At 54.7% G+C, this 20,153-nt stretch overlaps 1 protein-coding gene across 1 annotated transcript; it reads right to left on the reverse strand.

Moving 5' to 3' along the window:
• Positions 1–4,120: 4,120 nt before the first annotated feature.
• On the reverse strand, positions 4,121–7,307 carry LOC137374995 (collagen alpha-1(I) chain-like). Its single transcript, XM_068041619.1, has 3 exons — positions 6,915–7,307; positions 5,930–6,809; positions 4,121–5,019 (listed from the first exon to the last, which is right to left on the reverse strand). Exons 1-3 carry the CDS (start codon positions 7,305–7,307, stop codon positions 4,121–4,123), a joined length of 2,172 nt encoding a protein of 723 aa, XP_067897720.1.
• Positions 7,308–20,153: the final 12,846 nt, after the last annotated feature.

Raw genomic sequence — 20,153 nt, forward strand, 5'->3', positions numbered from 1 at the left:
TTCCGAGTCACTTGCTAATTTTTTGCCTTCCTTTCCCTGCCCTGAAACTGCCCTCAGTTTCCCATCCCCCTGCCAATCTAGTTTAAACCATCCCCAACAGCACTAGCAAACCTCGCTGCAAGGATATCCCTCCCAGTCCTGTTCAGGTGCAGACCGTCCAGCTTGTGCAGGTCACATCTTCCCCAGAACCGGTCCCAATGCCCCAGAGATCTGAAGCCCTCCCTCCTGCACCATCTCTCCAGCCACGCATTCAGCTGGTGTATTCTCCTATTTCGATACTCACTAGCACGTGGCCTTGGGTGTAATCCGGAGATTACTACCCTTGAGGTCCTGCTTGCTAATCTCTTTCCTAACTCCCTAAACTCAGCTTGAAGGACCTCATCTCTCTTTCTTCCTATATCGTTGGTACCAATGTGGACCATGACCTCTGACTGTGTACCCTCGCCTTCCAGAATGCCCTGTAGCTGCTCAGTGATATCCATGATCCTTGCACCAGGGAGGCAACATACCATCCTGGAATCACATCTGCGACCACAGAAATGCCTATCTGTTCCCCTAACTATAGAATCCCCGACCACTATTGCTCCCTTGTCTTTTCTCCTCCCTCCCTGCACTGCTGAGCCGCCCATGGTGCTTTGGTCATGACTCTCGCTGCTCTCTCCAGAGGAACTCACTCTCTCAGCGGTATTCAGAACTGAATACTGGTTAGAAAGTGGGATGTTCTCCAGGGACTCCTGCACTACCTGCCTTGACCTCCTTTGTTATCTCTTGCCCCACCCCCGGCTCACTTGCTTATAACCTCTAACATTTCTAATATTTGCTAGTTCCGAAGAAGGGTCACTGACCCGAAATGTTAACTCTGTTTCTCTTTCCACAGATGCTACCAGACCTGCTGAGTGGTTCCAGCATTTATTGTTTTTATTTCAGATTTCCAGCATCCGCAGTATTTTGCTTTTATTGACCTTCTTGTCTGTCTGGCAGCCACCCAGACCCTCTCTGCCTGTGCTCGCTTAAGCTCCGGGGTGACTACCTCCTGAAACGTGCTATCCACGTAGTTCTCTGCCTCACGGATGCACCACAATGACTCCAGCCACCGCTCAAGTTCCGAAACCCAGAGCTCAAGCTTCAGCAACTGGTGACACTTCCTGCAGATGTGTTTATCAAGGACACATGGTGGATCCATGACATCCCACACATCACAGGAGGTACATTTCACTTGGCCAAGCTGCCCTGCGATACCTTAGATTTGCAAAAAAAATACTAATTATTGCTAATGTAATAAGTAGAATACCTTCCCAGTTACTTGCCATTCTGCTTCTTCCCCTGTACCGTGGAGGCTGAAAAGGCAGAAAAGAAAAGAGACCAAAGAGCACCTCCTTCCCCGAGTCAGTAAAATCCCTCACACACAACTCACAGCCTGACTCTGTTCAAACAGCACTATTCTAATTAATAAATAATTTTTATTAAATTCTTTTGGGCCTCCTTATCTCGAGAGACAATGGATACGCGCCTGGAGGTGGTCAGTGGTTTGTGAAGCAGCGCCTGGAGTGGCGATAAAGGCCAATTCTGGAGTGACAGGCTCTTCCACAGGTGCTGCAGAGAAATTTGTTTGTCGGGGCTGTTGCACAGTTGGCTCTCCCCTTGCGCCTCTGTCTTTTTTCCTGCCAACTACTAAGTCTCTTCGACTCGCCACAATTTAGCCCTGTCTTTATGGCTGCCCGCCAGCTCTGGCGAATGCTGGCAACTGACTCCCACGACTTGTGATCAATGTCACACGATTTCATGTCGCGTTTGCAGACGCCTTTATAGCGGAGACATGGACGGCCGGTGGGTCTGATACCAGTGGCGAGCTCGCTGTACAATGTGTCTTTGGGGATCCTGCCATCTTCCATGCGGCTCACATGGCCAAGCCATCTCAAGCGCCGCTGACTCAGTAGTGCGTATAAGCTGGGGATGTTGGCCGCCTCGAGGACTTCTGTGTTGGAGATACGGTCCTGCCACCTGATGCCAAGTATTCTCCGGAGGCAGCGAAGATGGAATGAATTGAGACGTCGCTCTTGGCTGACATACGTTGTCCAGGCCTCGCTGCCGTAGAGCAAGGTACTGAGGACACAGGCCTGATACACTCGGACTTTTGTGTTCCGTGTCAGTGCGCCATTTTCCCACACTCTCTTGGCCAGTCTGGACATAGCAGTGGAAGCCTTACCCATGCGCTTGTTGATTTCTGCATCTAGAGACAGGTTACTGGTGATAGTTGAGCCTAGGTAGGTGAACTCTTGAACCACTTCCAGAGCGTGGTCGCCAATATTGATGGATGGAGCATTTCTGACGTCCTGCCCCATGATGTTCGTTTTCTTGAGGCTGATGGTTAGGCCAAATTCGTTGCAGGCAGACGCAAACCTGTCGATGAGACTCTGCAGGCACTCTTCAGTGTGAGTGTGAAATTACATGAACAAAAACCATACTCGCACAAACTCACAAGGTAGCTATTTGAGGGTTTTAAAAAAAAAATTATTTTTCAATTTTTCTTTAGCTGTTTACGGGCAATAAGAGCAGTTACTAACCAACCAATCAGCTCACCCATTTCCTGTGAAGTCACAAAGTCTTTTTAATCTCAGTGCAAGCCAACACAGCCAGAGAGAGTCCGCTGTCTGCTGCATCTCTCCCAGGTCCACTGTCTGTCGCATCTCTCCCGTGTCCACTGTCTGCCGCTCCGCTCCCGGGTCCGCTGTCTGCCGCTCCACTCCCGGGTACGCTATCTGCCCCTCTGCTCCCGGGTCCACTGTCTGCCGCTCCACTCCCGGGTACGCTATCTGCTCCCGGGTCCACTGTCTGCCGCTCCACTCCCGGGTACGCTATCTGCCCCTCTGCTCCCGGGTCCACTGTCTGCCGCTCCACTCCCGGGTACGCTATCTGCTCCCGGGTCCACTGTCTGCCGCTCCACTCCCGGAAACGCTATCTGCTCCCGGGTCCACTGTCGGCCGCTCCACTCCCGGGTACGCTATCTGCCCCTCCGCTCCCGGGTCCGCTGTCTGCCGCTCCGCTCCCAATCCTCTGTCTGCCGCTCCGCTCCCGGATCCACTGTCTGCCGCTCCGCTCCCGGGTCCACTATCTGCCGCTCCGCTCCCGGGTCCACTGCCTGCCTCTCCGCTCCCGGGTCCACTGTCTGCCGCTCTGCTCCTGGGTCCACTGTCTGCCGCTCCGCTCCCGGGTCCACTGTCTTCTGCTCCGCACCCTGGTCCACTGTCTGCGCTCTAATCCCGGGTCCACTGTCTGCCGCTCCGCTCCCGGGTCCACTGCCTTCCGCTCCGCTCCCTGGTCCACTGTCTGCGCTCCGCTCCCGGGTCCACTGCCTTCCGCTCCGCTCCCGGGTCCACTGTCTGCCGCTCCACTCCCGGGTCCACTATCTGCCGCTCCGCTCCCGGGTCCACTGTCTGCCGCTCCGCTCCCGGGTCCACTATCTGCCGCTCCACTCCCGGGTACGCTATCTGCCCCTCTGCTCCCGGGTCCACTGTCTGCCGCTCCACTCCCGGGTACGCTATCTGCTCCCGGGTCCACTGTCTGCCGCTCCGCTCCCGGGTCCACTATCTGCCGCTCCGCTCCCGGGTCCACTGCCTGCCTCTCCACTCCCGGGTCCACTGTCTGCCGCTCTGCTCCTGGGTCCACTGTCTGCCGCTCCGCTCCCGGGTCCACTGTCTGCCGCTCTGCTCCTGGGTCCACTGTCTGCCGCTCCGCTCCCGGGTCCACTGTCTTCTGCTCCGCACCCTGGTCCACTGTCTGCGCTCTAATCCCGGGTCCACTGCCTTCCGCTCCGCTCCCTGGTCCACTGTCTGCGCTCCGCTCCCGGGTCCACTGCCTTCCGCTCCGCTCCTGGGTCCACTGTCTGCCGCTCCGCTCCCGGGTCCACTATCTGCCGCTCCGTTCCCGGGTCCACTGTCTGCCGCTCCACTCCCGGGTCCACTATCTGCCGCTCCGCTCCCGGGTCCACTATCTGCCGCTCCGCTCCCGGGTCCACTGTCTGCGCTCCGCTCCCGGGTCCACTGCCTTCCGCTCCGCTCCCGGGTCCACTGTCTGCGCTCCGCTCCCGGGTCCACTGCCTTCCGCTCCGCTCCCTGGTCCACTATCTGCCGCTCCGCTCCCTGGTCCACTGTCTGCGCTCCGCTCCCGGGTCCACTGCCTTCCGCTCCGCTCCCGGGTCCACTGTCTGCCGCTCCACTCCCGGGTCCACTATCTGCCGCTCCGCTCCCTGGTCCACTGTCTGCGCTCTGATCCCGGGTCCACTATCTGCGCTCTGATCCCGGGTCCACTGTCTGCCGCTCCGCTCCCGGGTCCACTGTCTGCCGCTCCGCTCCCTGGTCCACTGTCTGCGCTCTGATCCCGGGTCCACTATCTGCCGCTCCGCTCCCGGGTCCACTGTCTGCCGCTCCGCTCCCTGGTCCACTGTCTGCGCTCTGATCCCGGGTCCACTGTCTGCCGCTCCGCTCCCGGGTCCACTGTCTTCCGCTCCGCTCCCTGGTCCACTGTCTGCCGCTCTGCTCCCGGGTCCACTGTCTTCCGCTCCGCTCCCTGGTCCACTGTCTGCGCTCTGCTCCCGGGTCCACTGTCTGCCGCTCCGCTCCCGGGTCCACTGTCTGCCGCTCCGCTCCCGGGTCCACTGTCTTCCGCTCCGCTCCCTGGTCCACTGTCTGCCGCTCTGCTCCCGGGTCCACTGTCTTCCGCTCCGCTCCCTGGTCCACTGTCTGCGCTCCGCTCCCGGGTCCACTGTCTGCCGCTCTGCTCCCGGGTCCACTGTCTGCCGCTCTGCTCCCGGGTCCAATGTCTGCCGCTCTGCTCCCGGGTCCAATGTCTGCCGCTCTGCTCCCGGGTCCACTGTCTGCCGCTCTGCTCCCGGGTCCAATGTCTGCCGCTCTGCTCCCTGGTCCACTGTCTGCCGCTCCGCTCCCTGGTCCACTAGCTGCCGCTCCGGTCCCGGGTCCACTGTCTGCCGCTCCGTTCCCGGGTCCACTATCTGCCGCGACGCTCCCGGGTACACTAACTGCCGCTACGCTCCCGGGTCCTCTGTCTGCCGCTCTGCTCCCAAGTCCGCTGTCTGCCGCTCCACTCCCGGGTACGCTATCTGCCCCTCTGCTCCCGGGTCCACTGTCTGCCGCTCCACTCCCGGGTACACTATCTGCTCCCGGGTCCACTGTCTGCCGCTCCACTCCCGGGTACGCTATCTGCCCCTCCGCTCCTGGGTCCGCTGTCTGCCGCTCCGCTCCCAATCCTCTGTCTGCCGCTCCGCTCCCGGATCCACTGTCTGCCTCTCCGCTCCCGGGTCCACTGTCTGCCGCTCCGCTCCCGGGTCCACTGTCTTCTGCTCCGCACCCTGGTCCACTGTCTGCGCTCTAATCCCGGGTCCACTGTCTGCCGCTCCGCTCCCGGGTCCACTGCCTTCCGCTCCGCTCCCTGGTCCACTGTCTGCGCTCCGCTCCCGGGTCCACTGCCTTCCGCTCCGCTCCCGGGTCCACTGTCTGCCGCTCCACTCCCGGGTCCACTATCTGCCGCTCCGCTCCCGGGTCCACTGTCTGCCGCTCCGCTCCCGGGTCCACTATCTGCCGCTCCACTCCCGGGTACGCTATCTGCCCCTCTGCTCCCGGGTCCACTGTCTGCCGCTCCACTCCCGGGTACGCTATCTGCCCCTCTGCTCCCGGGTCCACTGTCTGCCGCTCCACTCCCGGGTACGCTATCTGCTCCCGGGTCCACTGTCTGCCGCTCCACTCCCGGAAACGCTATCTGCTCCCGGGTCCACTGTCGGCCGCTCCACTCCCGGGTACGCTATCTGCCCCTCCGCTCCCGGGTCCGCTGTCTGCCGCTCCGCTCCCAATCCTCTGTCTGCCGCTCCGCTCCCGGGTCCACTGTCTGCCGCTCCGCTCCCGGGACCACTATTTGCCGCTCCGTTCCCGGGTCCACTGCCTTCCGCTCCGCTCCCTGGTCCACTGTTTGCGCTCCGCTCCCGGGTCCACTGCCTTCCGCTCCGCTCCCGGGTCCACTGTTTGCGCTCCGCTCCCGGGTCCACTGCCTTCCGCTCCGCTCCCGGGTCCACTATCTGCCGCTCCGCTCCCGGGTCCTCTGTCTGCCGCTCCGCTCCCTGGTCCACTGTCTGCGCTCTGATCCCGGGTCCACTGTCTGCGCTCTGATCCCGGGTCCACTGTCTGCCGCTCCGCTCCCGGGTCCACTGTCTGCCGCTCCGCTCCCTGGTCCACTGTCTGCGCTCTGATCCCGGGTCCACTGTCTTCCGCTCCGCTCCCTGGTCCACTGTCTGCGCTCTGCTCCCGGGTCCACTGTCTGCCGCTCCGCTCCCGGGTCCACTGTCTGCCGCTCCGCTCCCGGGTCCACTGTCTTCCGCTCCGCTCCCTGGTCCACTGTCTGCCGCTCTGCTCCCGGGTCCACTGTCTTCCGCTCCGCTCCCTGGTCCACTGTCTGCGCTCCGCTCCCGGGTCCACTGTCTGCCGCTCTGCTCCCGGGTCCACTGTCTGCCGCTCTGCTCCCGGGTCCAATGTCTGCCGCTCTGCTCCCGGGTCCAATGTCTGCCGCTCTGCTCCCGGGTCCACTGTCTGCCGCTCTGCTCCCGGGTCCAATGTCTGCCGCTCTGCTCCCTGGTCCACTGTCTGCCGCTCCGCTCCCTGGTCCACTAGCTGCCGCTCTGCTCCCGGGTCCAATGTCTGCCGCTCTGCTCCCTGGTCCACTGTCTGCCGCTCCGCTCCCTGGTCCACTAGCTGCCGCTCCGGTCCCGGGTCCACTGTCTGCCGCTCCGTTCCCGGGTCCACTATCTGCCGCGACGCTCCCGGGTACACTAACTGCCGCTACGCTCCCAGGTCCTCTGTCTGCCGCTCTGCTCCCAAGTCCGCTGTCTGCCGCTCCGCTCCCTGGTCCACTGTCTGCCGCTCTGCTCCCAAGTCCGCTGTCTGCCGCTCCGCTCCCTGGTCCACTGTCTGCCGCTCTGCTCCCGGGTACACTATCTGCCGCTCTGCTCCCGGGTCCACTGTCTGTCGGTCCGCTCCCGGGTCCGCGATCTGCCGCTCTGCTCCCGGATCCGCTGTCTGCCTTATCACTCCTGGGTCTGCTGTCTGTCGCTCCCAACTGCTCCCGGGTTCACTATCTGCCACTCCGCTACCGGGTACACTATCTGCCACTCCGCTACCGGGTACACTATCTGCCACTCCGCTACCGGGTACACTATCTGCCGCTCTGCTCCCGGGTCCACTGTCTGTCGCTCCGCTCCCAGGTCTCCTGTCTGACGCTCTGATCCCGGGTCCACTGTCTGCCATATCGCTCCTGGGTCTGCTGTCTGTCGCTCCCAACTGCTCCCGGGTCCGCTGTCTGCCGCTCCGCTCCCGGGTCCACTGTCTGCCGCTCCGCTCCCGGGTCCGCTATCTGCCGCTCCGCTCCCGGGTCCACTGTCTGTCACTCCGCTCCCAGGTCTGCTGTCTGCCTCTCCCGGGTCCGCAGTCTGTTGCTCCGCTCCCGGGTCCACTGTCTGTCGCTCCGCTCCCAGGTCTGCTGTCTGCCTCTCCCGGGTCCGCAGTCTGTTGCTCCGCTCCCGGGTCCACTGTCTGTTGCTCCGCTCCCAGGTCCACTGTCTGTCGCTCCGCTCCCAGGTCTGCTGTCTGCCTCTCCCAGGTCCACTGTCTGTCGCTCCGCTCCCAGGTCTGCTGTCTGCCTCTCCCAGGTCCACTGTCTGTCGCTCCGCTCCCAGGTCTGCTGTCTGCCTCTCCCAGGTCCGCTGTCTGTTGCGCCGCTCCTGGGTCTGCTGTCTGCATCTCCCGGGTCCGCTGTCTGTTGCTCCGCGCCCGGGTCCACTGTCTGCCGCTCCGCTCCCGGGTCCGCTATCTGCCGCTCCGCTCCCGGGTCCACTGTCTGCCGCTCCGCTCCCGGGTCCACTGTCTGCCGCTCCGCTCCCGGGTCCGCTATCTGCCGCTCCGCCCCCGGGTCCACTGTCTGTCGCTCCGCTCCCAGGTCTGCTGTCTGCCTCTCCCAGGTCCGCTGTCTGATGCTCCGCTCCCGGGTCCGCTGTCTGTTGCTCCACTCCCGGGTCTGCTGTCTGCCTCTCCCGGGTCCGCTGTCTGATGCTCCACTCCCGGGTCTGCTGTCTGCCTCTCCCAGGTCCGCTGTCTGATGCTCCGCTCCCGGGTCCGCTGTCTGTTGCTCCGCTCCCGGGTCTGCTGTCTGCCTCTCCCGGGTCCGCTGTCTGATGCTCCGCTCCCGGGTCCGCTGTCTGTTGCTCCGCTCCCGGGTCCGCTGTCTGCCTCTTCCGGGTCCGCTGTCTGATGCTCCGCTCCCGGGTCTGCTGTCTGCCTCTCCCAGGTCCGCTGTCTGATGCTCCGCTCCCGGGTCCGCTGTCTGTTGCTCCGCTCCCGGGTCTGCTGTCTGTTGCTCCGCTCCCGGGTCTGCTGTCTGCCGCTCCGCTCTGCTCCCAGGTCCGCTCTCTACCGCTCTGCTGCCAGGTCCACTGTCTGACGCTCCGCTCCCAGGTGAGTGAGGGCCTCAAGCCCTGGTCTTGACTTTTATACTTCCTGCTTGGGTTTACTTCCTCCTAGGTCCATTATCTGCCACTCCGCTCGCAGCTGAGTGAGGGCCTCGAACCCAGGTCTTGATTTTTATACCTCTCGCTCGCGTTTTCTTCCTCCTATGTCCACTGTCTGCTGCTTCACTCCACTCCCAGGTGTGTCCCAGTCCCGGGACATCACTGCAGGAGTTCCTCAGGGTAGTGTCCTCAGCCCAACCATCTTCAGCTCCTTCATCAATGACCTTCCGTCTATCATAAGATCAGAAGTGGGGATGTTCGCTGAATGTTCACACAATGTTCAGCTCCATTCACAACTCCTCAGATATTGAAGCAGTCCGTGTCCATATGCAGCAAGACCTGGGCAATATTCAGGTTTGGGCTGATAAGTGGTGAGTAACATTCGCACCACACAAATGCCAGGCAATGACAATCTTCAGCAAGAGAGAATCTAACCATCTCCCCTTGATATTTAATGACATTACCATCGCTGAATGCCCCACTATCAACATCCTAGGGGTTACCATTGACCAGAAACTGAACTGGAGTGGCCATATAAATACCATAGCTACAAAAGCAGGTCAGAGACTGGGAATCCTGTGGTGAGTAACTCACCTCCTGACTCCCCAAAGCCCAACCACCATCTACAAGGCACAAGGCGGGAGTGTGATTGAATATCTCCACTTGCCTGGATGAGTGCAGCTCCAACAAGAGGGCCGACACTATCCAGGACAAAGCAGCCTGCTTGATCAGCACCTCATCCACCACCTTAAACATTCACTTCCTCCACCACCGACGCACAGTGGCAGCAGTGTGTACCATCTCCAAGGTGTGCTGCAGCAACGCACCAAGGATCCTTCGACAGCAACTTCCAAACCCGCGACTTCTTCCACCTGGAAGGACAAGGGTAGCAAATACATGGGAACACCACCACCTGCAAGTTCCCCTCTGAGCCACGCACCATCCTGACTTGGATCTATATCGCCGTTCCTTCACTGTCGCTGGGTCAAAATTCTGGAAACTCCCTTCCTAACAGCACTGTGGGTGTACCTACCCCACACGGACTGCAGCGGTTCAAGAAGGCAGCTCACCACCACCTTCTCAAGGACAATTAGGGATCGGCAATAAATGCTGGTCTGGCCAGCAACACTCACATCCCAGGAATGAATTAAAAAACTCCTCTATCAAATCTAAACTTAAGCTTCTCTGTTCCAAGGAGAAAAATTCCAGCTCCTCTAGTCTCGGCATAACTGATGTCCCTCAGTATATTGAAATGATCAAGGATGGGTGACAATGATTCACAGCTGGAGTTCCAGCTGTGGCTGCAGCCCACAAGAAGATCCTTGTGAAACTGTTCATTCTCCTACATTATTTGGTGCAGCCCCTTTCCTGTGTGTTATCTGGATGTTCTGAATGCAACTGAAATTAGTGTCCCTGGAGAGTTGACAAATCTGCCAGATTCCATGCTCTGCGGGAACACTTAGCGATTAATTTTAAACTAACTCGCTCTTGTCGAAATGGGCCAGATGAGACTGGATGCCTTCTTTACACCTCATCCGATCTTACATTCTCTTGAAAACAATGGTAAGTAAAATCTGGCATGTGCTAAATCGGGCCAAGTGTAATTCGGGCTGGGTGTAAATCTGGCCGGGTAAAAATTGATCAGCTGGTTCCATCCCATCAGTTTCTGCCAGGAAGGTTAGTTTGAAATTACCCCCAGCCCCCACACCTTGGACACCAATGTGCTGATATTAGCTCTCAACAACAATGCAATTCAGGTGGGAGGGAACGGACAAGTCATTTTACACCCATCCCAAAATTTATTTCCTTTGACTTTCACCAACATCGATACTCAATTGCACCCCCATGTCCCACCATTACCCCCAAGAAACAAAAACCTCGAAGAGCTTGAGCTAATGAGGTGGTTTATTTTGAGGTGAACAATTGCCTACACCAGTGTAAATTGTTCATGTGCTTTTGGGATATGGGGGGCAGTAGCAAGAATAGTATTTATTCCCTGTCCCAGGTGTTGGTGAGCCCTCTTCTTGAACCACTGCCGTCCTTCAAATGATGATGCCCTCTTGATGATGCAATGCAGGACAGAGGGTGAAATTCCCCCAGGCAAGAGGAGACAGGTTTGGGTGCTTGCAGGGAATTAAATCCCCTAAAAATGACATCAGGATAGGATCCTGACATCATCCCACTCGATTGGGCAGGGAACTCAGTGTTGGGATACTTATGCCGTGGTAAAGCCCGCTGAAGAGTTCAATGGGTTCCTGATTCGTTAATGCTCCCGCCATTTCAGCAGGGAATAAGGTGAGAAAAATACCCTTCACTGACTCAGTGATGTTGAAGGATTGACGATATATGGCCCAAGTCAGGACTGTACATGCCTTGAAGGTGATTGTGGCCTGGGACGTAGCTGCTGTTGCCTTCTTGGTGATGGAGGTCATGCGACTAGGTCTAACTCGCAAAGTTACCATAGTGGGTTGCTGCAGTGCATCCTATCGACAGCACATACTACAGCCGCAGTGCAGCAGTAATGAACGGGATGGATATTTCGCAGAGTGTCAGGGGCACTGATCAAACAAACTGCTCTGTCCTGGACTATGTTGAGTTTCTTAACTCTCCCCCAGCCTACCTCCTTAACTACACCCATCCAGCCAAATGCAAAGTCTTCCTTCACACTTCTGCCTTTGAGTCTTCTAGATTTGGAGAGGCTTGGGGTGAGGAGGTGAGCCACTCATTACAGGGTACCTAATCTCTGCCAATCTCTTGTGTAAAGATCTAAATTCCAGATGCAAGTCGAACCCAACAAGCGACATTACTATTCATAGAGTCCTAGAGTCGTACAGCATAGAAACAGGCCCTTCGGCCCACTGCGTCCATGCTGACCATAATGCCTATCTATACTAATCCCATCTGCCTGCATTAATTCCATATCCCTCTATGCCTTGCTCATTCAAGTACCTGTCCAGATGCCTCTTAAATGTCGCTACTGTTTCTGCCTCCACCACCTCCTCAGGCAGCTCATTCCATATACCCACTATTCTTTGTGTGAAAAATTTACCCCTTTGATCCCCCTTGATCTTTAATCTATGCCCTCTAGTTTTAGTCACCCCTACCATGGGAAACAGACTCTGGCTATCAACCCTATCTATGCTTCTCGTATACCTCTATCTTGTCCCCTCTCAGCCTACTTCGCTCCAGGGAAAACAGACCCAGCCTATCCAATCTCTCTTTATAACTCAAGCCCACCAAACCAGGCAACATCCTTGTGAATCTTTTCTGCACCCTCTCCAGCTTAATCACATCTTTCCTGTAGTGCGGTGACCAGAACTGCCCACAGTACTCCAAACGCGGCCTAACCAACGTTATGTGTAACATGACGTCCCAACTCTTGTACTGAGTGCCTCGGCCGATGAAGGCAAGCATGCCATATGCCTTCTTCACCACCCTGTCTACCTGTGTTGCCACTTTCAGGGAACTGTGGACTTGCACCCCAAGGTCTCTCTGCTCAACAACACTGCCCAGGGCTGTGCCATTCACTGTATATGTCCTGCCCTGGTTTAACTTCCCAAAATGCATCACTTCACACTTGTCTGCATTAAATTCCATTTGCTAATCCCTTGCCCACTTTCTCAGTTGATCTATATCCTGTTGTAACCTTAGACAACCTTTTTCACGATCCACTATACCACCAATTTTGGTGTCATCTGCAAACTTACTAATCATGCCCCTTACATTCACATCCAAGTCACTAACATATATGACAAAGAACAGCACCATCCCTGTGGCACACCACTGGTCACCGGCCTCCAATCTGAAAAACAACCCTCCACTACCACCCTCTGCCTCCTATCACCAAACCAATTTTGTATCCAATTTGCTATCTCACCCTGGATCCCATGTGTTCGAACCTTCTGGACCAGCCTACCATGCGGGACCTTGTCAAAGGCCTTGCTAAAGTCCATGTAGACAACGTCCATCGCCCTGCCCTCGTCAATCTTCTTGGTCACCTCCTTGGAAAACTCAATCAAATTCGTGAGACATGATTTTCTACGCACAAAGCCATGCTGACTATCCCTAATCAGACCGTGCCTTTCCAAATGCGCATAAATCCTGTCTCTCAGAATCCCTTCCAATAACTTTCCCACCACTGATGTAAGGCTCACCGGCCTGTAGTTCACTGGTTTATCCCTGCTGTCCTTCTTAAATAAAGGCACAACATTAGCTATCCTCCAGTCTTCCGGTACCTCACCCGTGGCTAACGATGATACAAAAATTTCTGCCAGGGCCCCAGCAATCTCCTCCCTTGCTTCCCATAGCATCCTAGAATACACCTGGTCAGGCCTTGGGATTTATCCAGCTTAATGCGCTTCAAAACCTCCAACACCTCCTCCTTTGTAATGTTGATATGCTGCAGGATATCGCTGTTCCCTCCCTTGAACTCACTGGCTTCCATGACTTTCTCCAATGTCAATACGGACGAGAAATATTCATTTAAGACCTCGCCCATTTCCTGTGGCTCCACACATAGATTACCACACTGATCCTTAAGGGGACCTACTCTCTCCCTAGCTACCCTTTTACTCTTAATATACTTATAGAATCTTTTAGGATTCTCCTTTATCTTATCTGCCAGGGAAATCTCATGGCCCCTTTTCGCCCTCCTAATTTCCTTCTTAAGTGTACTCCTATATCCCCAATACTCCTCGAGGGACTCGCTCGATCCCAGCTGCCTTTACCTGACATATGCTTCCTTCTTTGTCCTGACCAGACCCTCAATATCCCTCGTCAACTAAGGTTCCCTAAACTTGCCAGCCTTGCCCTTCCATCTAACAGGAACATGCCGGCCCTGAACTCTTCCTATCTCACTTTTAAAAGCCTCCCACTTGCCAGACGTCCCTTTACCTGTAAACAGCCTCTCCCACTCAACTTTTGAGAGATCCTGTCTGATGCTGTCGAAATTAGCCTTCCCCCAATTTAGGACTTCAACCTGAGGACCAGTCCTATCCTTTTCTATAACTATCTTGAAGCTAATAGAGTTATGGTCACTGGTCCCAAAGTGCTCCCCCACTGCCACATCAACCACCTGCCCATCCTCATTTCCTAAGAGGAGGTCGAATGTAGTCCCTTCTCTAGTAGGGCCATCCACATACTGCATCAGAAAACTATCCTGGACACACTTAACAAATTCGCACTAAGGCAGTCCCAGTCAATATTAGGGAAGTTAAAATCACCTACTATTACAACCCTATAATTCCTACACCTATCTGTGATTTCCCTACACATATGCTCCTCCACTTCCCTCTGACTATTGGGGGGCCTATAGTATAATCCCATCAAAGTGATCACCCCTTTCTTATTTCTAAGTTCTACCTATATGGCCTCGCTGGACATTCCCCCTGGGATACCCTCTCTAAGTACTGCCGTGATGTCCTCCCTAATGAATCGTGCAACTCCCCCTCCTCTCTTACCTCCACCTCAGTCACGCCAGAAGGATTGGTACCCCGAAACATTGAGCTGCCGGTCCTGCCCATCCCTCAACCACGTTTCCGTAATAGCTATAATATCACAATCCCATGTACCGATCCATGCTCTGAGTTCATCTGCCTTACCTGTAAGGCTTCTTGCATTAAAGTAAATGCAGTTTAGCCTACCAGACCTTCCACGCTCCCTGTCCTGCTCCTGCCCGCCCTGCCTACTGGACTTGCTTGCTTTAACCTCTACATTTGCCTCAACTATCTCGTCTGAGAGACGACTACTTTGGGTCCCACCTCCCTGCAAGACTAGTTTAAACCCTCCCGAGTAGGACTAGCAAATCTCCCCACAAGGATATTGGTCGCCCTCCAGTTTAGATGCAACCCGTCCTTCTTGTACAGGTCGCCTCTGCACCAGAAGAGATCCCAATGATCCAACTAGCTGAAGCCCTCCCGCCTACACTAGCTCTTAAGCCACGCATTCATTTGCCTTATCCTCCTATTCCTACCCTCACTAGCATGTGGCACAGGGAATAATCCTGAGATTACAACCCTAGAGGTCCTGCTTTTTAACCTTCTGCCTAACTCCCTCTATTCACTTTGCAGGATCTCATCTCTTTTCCTGTCGATGTCGTTAGTACCAAGATGAACCACGACCTCTGGCTGCTCACCCTCCCCTTTCAGAATGTCCTGCAGCCGCTCCGAGACATCCTTGACCCTAGCACCAGGGAGATAACATACCATCCTGGAGTCTCGTTTGTGGCCACAGAAACGCCTATCTGCACCCCTTATGATAGAATCCCCTATCACTATAGCTCTTCCAACCCTTTTCCTCCCCTGCTGTGCAGCAGAGCCCTCCATGGTGCCATGAACTTGGCTGTTGCTGCTTTACCCTGGGAGGTCATCCCCCCCAACAGTGTCCAAAGTGGTGTATCTGTTTGAGAGGGGGATGGCCACAGGGGACTCCTGCACTACCTGCCTGCGCCAACTACTCCGTCTCTTTTCTGCCTATGCAGCCATTACTTGCGATGTGACCACCTCACTAAACGTGCTATCCAAGACGTCCTCAGCATCGCGGATGCTCCACAGTGAATCCACCCGCAGCTCCAGCTCCGTAATGCGGGTAGCCAGTAGCTGCAGCTGTATACACTTCCTGCACACAGGGTCACCAGGGACACTGGAAGCATCCCAGATTTCCTACATAGCACAGGAGGAGCATATCGCGGGGCTGAGCTCTCCTGCCATGACTTAGCATTAGGTTAATTAGTTACTCCCTTAATTTAAAATTACTAATTATACTAGGGGCCTTGTTCTACCCACTTCAATCTAAAGTCCTTAAAAAAAAACTTTAGTAGTACTCACCTTATCACCAGAGATTTTTTCCAACAAAAAAAAACAACTTTCCCCTTATTTTTTTTAAGATACTCTAACAGCTGCCACTCACCAACCAATCGCCTTTCAGCTCTCCTCTGACGTCACTGTTTGCCTTTTTTTTCAAAACTCCGGCGCGCTGGAAGAGCTCCTCTCCTCTCCGCTCGCGGAAGGTAAGAGACTGGGCCTCGGGCTCGATTTATAGGCTCCGCGCTCGGCATTCTCTCCACAGGTCTGCTCTGCTCCTGGAAGGTAAGAGCATCTGTAACCCTTGCTGGGATTTTACAGCTCTGAAGAGGACGGCATTGGAGGTGAGGGGCGGCATAAAGTTGGGTGGGGTGGCACTGGGATGGACCTCTTATGTCATCACGCCAGGTCTGTATTTTGCCAGCAGCAGATGGCAAGTCACGTGAGAACGGAGTGCGCTTTTATCAAAACTGGCAATTGAGAGCTTATTAAGATTGTTGAAGACCTAATTGAATGGCATTTTACGTTACAAGGAGTGCACGGGGGTCACGGGGCATCAGAACCCCAGTAGGTATTTAAGGGCAATAACAGGGCAGCAGCTGAGGGCATTGCTGCATTTAGCAGCCGGGTAAGGTGTGGGGGGTGGGGGAGTGTGGGGGGAGAGTTTGCGGGGGTTCAGGGAGTTCCCTTTCACAGGAAGGCTGGTGTAGTGCGGCCAGAGCATTTAGCATAGAGGAGGGGGAAGGGAAGTTGAGGAACCAGGGATCTGGAGTCGAGCTTCCAACGTGTCATCAAGCTCCTGGCACGAGGGTCAATCGAGACGAAGCTGAGAGAGGGGTGGGTTGGGCAGTGCTGAGAAAGCAACTGGCAGAGTGGCCCTTTAGGCTGACAGTGCCCAGGTGCCACGGGCATTGTCCATTCAGGCGGCGGGTCCTTCAGTGAGGAGAACCTGCAAGGAAGGGAGGTGCGGGCACATGGATCTGGTCAGCAGCAACTTCATACCCCCTGCAAGGACAGCATTAGGAAGTACCCGCGCCACCCACTTCCAGTTCCGCCTCCCCCTCCCCGCCAGGTCACATAAAATTCTGGCCTCTGATACAGCGACAGTGTTCCTGAAAGACACATTCAGGTTCCACTAAAGTAGCAGAACTATTGTATCAATGAGGGAGAGCAGAGAGGCATCTGAGCCTTTCTTTGATATCGGCCTAATTTTGGAAAGTCTGGATTAACCCAAAATGTGCTGATATTAGTGAACCATAAAAGTAAACTACAGGTCAACAAATTGTTCCCAGAGTTAATGGTCCAAAACCTGCGCACACTGAGAGCTGGTCCAGGTAATCACAGCAGATAATTTCTGAATCACTGGTTTGAATATTTTTTTAAAGCATTCTCAGATGATAATGCTGCCAGATCTTTATGAAGACCAATTAAGCCAGCAGAACTTGGCAAATGTGTAGACACCGCTACAAGTGGAAGCTTTATAAATGACCTGAAAGTGGATTGGTTTGGTGATGAGCAATGTTTCCCTGACAACGCCTGGTGGAGTTCTGTATGCCAACAAGAAAAAAAAAATGTATTCCAGCAGCCACTTGGCCAGCCTATGTTTGAAAACAGACAATCATGAGGGACAAATGATTCTCATATCTTTATCATGTCCCAAGGAAACTGTATGCCAAACCACGGTAAACATACAGTTCTAGATTGGAAACTCTTCACCTTTGACAGGCCAGGGACAGGACAAGACATCTGCCTGGGGGTTTGGAGCAAAGCGAGACATTTCCAGCTATGTATGCAGCACATGGCCTCCTCCCCTCTCACAGAAAGCAGCACTGCTGGATTAGCAGATGGAGATATTTAGATTTCCTGCCTGGAGGGAATAGAGCTCCTTCAAAATGGTAGGAATTAGTAACCATCCATACCAGCCCTCGCAATTTTGCCCTGGCTCTACGGTTGGCCAGTACCTACATGCTCTGATTGACATGGGAGCTTGGATGCTCTTTTAGGAGAGTACTGAGTGGAGCATTGGCTGCACACACTTCACTCAGCAGAGGCTAGTGACCCAGTGTAAGGGTTTGTGTTTAGTTTTGTGGGGCTGGGAGGTGCAGGAGTGTTCCACCCTCCAGCCACAGAACAAACTTTCTCCACTCCAAAAGCCGGTCGGGCGGGGGGGCACCCAATGTAGAGGTGTCATAGAAACGTAGAAACATAGAAAAATAGGAGCAGGAGTAGGCCATTCGGTCCTTCGAGCCTGCTCCACCATTCAATACGATCATGGCTGATCATCCAAACTCAGTACCCTGTTCCTGCTTTCTCCCCGTATCCCTTGATCCCTTTAGCCCTAAAAACTATATCTAACTCTTTCTTGAATATATTTAATGATTTGGCCTCAACTGCTTTCCATGGTAGAGAATTCCACAGGTTCACCACTCTCTGGGTGAAGAAATCTCTCCTCATCTCAGTCCTAAATGGCTTACCCCTTGTCCTTGGACTGTGACCCCTGGCCCTGGACTCCCCCGCCATCAGGAACATCCTTCCTGCATCTAGTCTGTCCAGTCCTGTTAGAATTTTGTAGGTTTCTATGTGATCCCCTCTCATTCTTCTAAACTCTAGCGAATACAAGCCTAATTGACCCAATCTCTCTTCATATGTCAGTCCTGCCATCCCAGCAATCAGTCTGGTGAACCTTCACTGCACTTCCTCCATAGCAAGAACATCCTTCCTCAGATAAAGAGATCAAAACTGCACACAATACTCCAGATGTGGTCTCACCAAGGCCTTGTATAATTGCAGCAAGACACCCCTGCTCCTGTACTTGAATCCTCTCACTATGAAGGCCAACATACCATTTGCCTTCTTAACTGCCTGCTGCACCTGCATGCTTACTTTCAGCGACTGGTGCACCTCCCCCTTTCCTAATCTATTGCCGTTCAGATAATAACCTGCTTTCTGTTTTTACTACCAAAGTGGATAATCTCACATTTATCCACATTATACTGCATCTGCCACGTATTTGCCCACTCACTCAACATGTCCAAATTACACTGGAGCTTCTCTGCATCCTCCTCACAGCTCCCACTCCCACCCAGCTTTGTGTCATCTGCAAACTTGGATATATTACATTGAATTCCCTCATCTATATTCCCTCATCCTGGCTTAGGAATAGGGAAGATAGGAGTGTTACAAGGACTTGTGGTAGGTACCAGGATGCCTTGTTGTAGAAGGGAGTCAACAACTGGTTTTATCCCTTCCTGGGCATTGGGTGACACATTGTACTGTCTAATAGACGGTAGGATGGCCCCTGGTTTCACAGTGACCGTGTGAGGTGGGGCCGAGATGACTAGGCCCGCGTGGTTGGCGTGCCGTGCCCATAAAGATGGTGGCACAGTGTCGAGCAATAAGGGGTTGTCATAGGAGGGGGAAAGCGGCGGGGTCTGCAAGATAAAAGTTGCCTTGCCGGACGAGGGAGGGCAGTGCACACAGAATTCCTCCTGTCCCAAACAGGCAATTTGCATAGAGTCGGGGTCTGTTGGGTCCAAGGGTTCAAATTCCTTAGACATATTTCGGAGTCTGTGCACCATGGGCCCCAAGTCCTTGGAGTGCCACGGGGCTTTGACAATAATGGAAACATGGGGAAAAGAGGCAGGGTTATTTCGGAATAGTGGCCTCTGCTCGGCATTGAGCAGAACTTCTGCCGCTAATCCCTCTTCACCCACATAATAAAGTCCAGTTAAGGTTAGTGTAGAAGGTAGATTGAGATAGGGCTCTACTACAGCCGAATAAGAAGGATCAGGGTGATCAAGGTAAGCGGCAGTGCAGTGTAGTTTACGCAGAAAACGACCGGTCCATACGATCCAACGAAGGAAACCGATCGTGGGAGATGGGGCAGCGCGTTCCAGATGTGAGAGTAACGAGGTAAGATTAGCATGTACAGGGTCGCCCGAAAATGTCCATGCATACAGGGAAGGAATAGGAGAGGAAAGAGGCGGGGTTACAGTCATAGCTGCCTGCAAGAGGGGGAGACCAGAGTCAGGGATCTCTAAAATGAGGCCTTGTGGCGAACAGTGGATGGAGGCGTTGAGTTTGCAAAGGGTTTGGCGACCGAGTAGGGCCACTGGGCAAGAGGGGGAGACTATAGTAATGTCGGGGACCGTTACCGGTCCAACGACGATGGGCATGGGGGTAGAAAGGGGTTCAACCATAGGCACTCCAGAGACACCCACAGTTTTGGAGCTTAGAGGAAGACCCGCTGAGGGAGGTGCAGATGTGTGGGTGGCTCCGGAGTCCACCAAAACCGAGACGATACGACCCCCCATATCTATGTCCATCATGGGATTTTCCGATGGGGAGTGGGAGAGTCGTATCGTGGCGGCCTGCATAACCTGCCTCATGTGGCAACCCTATGCATTGAGGTTGTAGGCAAAAGGGTCATTTAGAGTGTAACGGGCCTGTTGAGGTTGCTGGGGAGGTTGGTGTGGTTGCGACGACCCTTGCTGATTCTTCGAGCCCAGTGTCCATATTTTCCACATATGTAACAGGGCCGAGACCGGCAGTTCCGTACGGAGTGGCCCAGTCTCCCACACGTATTACAGTTATCAATGGTTTTGTTCCCTTCCCCATATTGTGGGTATTCCTGTCCCTGATTTTGCCTCTGATTTCCCCTGTTCCACTCATGGGGTGTCAGACGGGGGTATGCCTCCTTTTCTTTTTTGTTATCAAAAAGACCCTGTCTGTCCATATTGGTGAGGTGGGTAAGGAGGTGGGGCCAATCCAGGTTTTGCCAATTAAGGTTG

The sequence above is a fragment of the Heterodontus francisci genome, chromosome 11 (genome assembly GCF_036365525.1).
Source record: "Heterodontus francisci isolate sHetFra1 chromosome 11, sHetFra1.hap1, whole genome shotgun sequence".
Lineage (NCBI taxonomy): Eukaryota > Metazoa > Chordata > Chondrichthyes > Heterodontiformes > Heterodontidae > Heterodontus > Heterodontus francisci.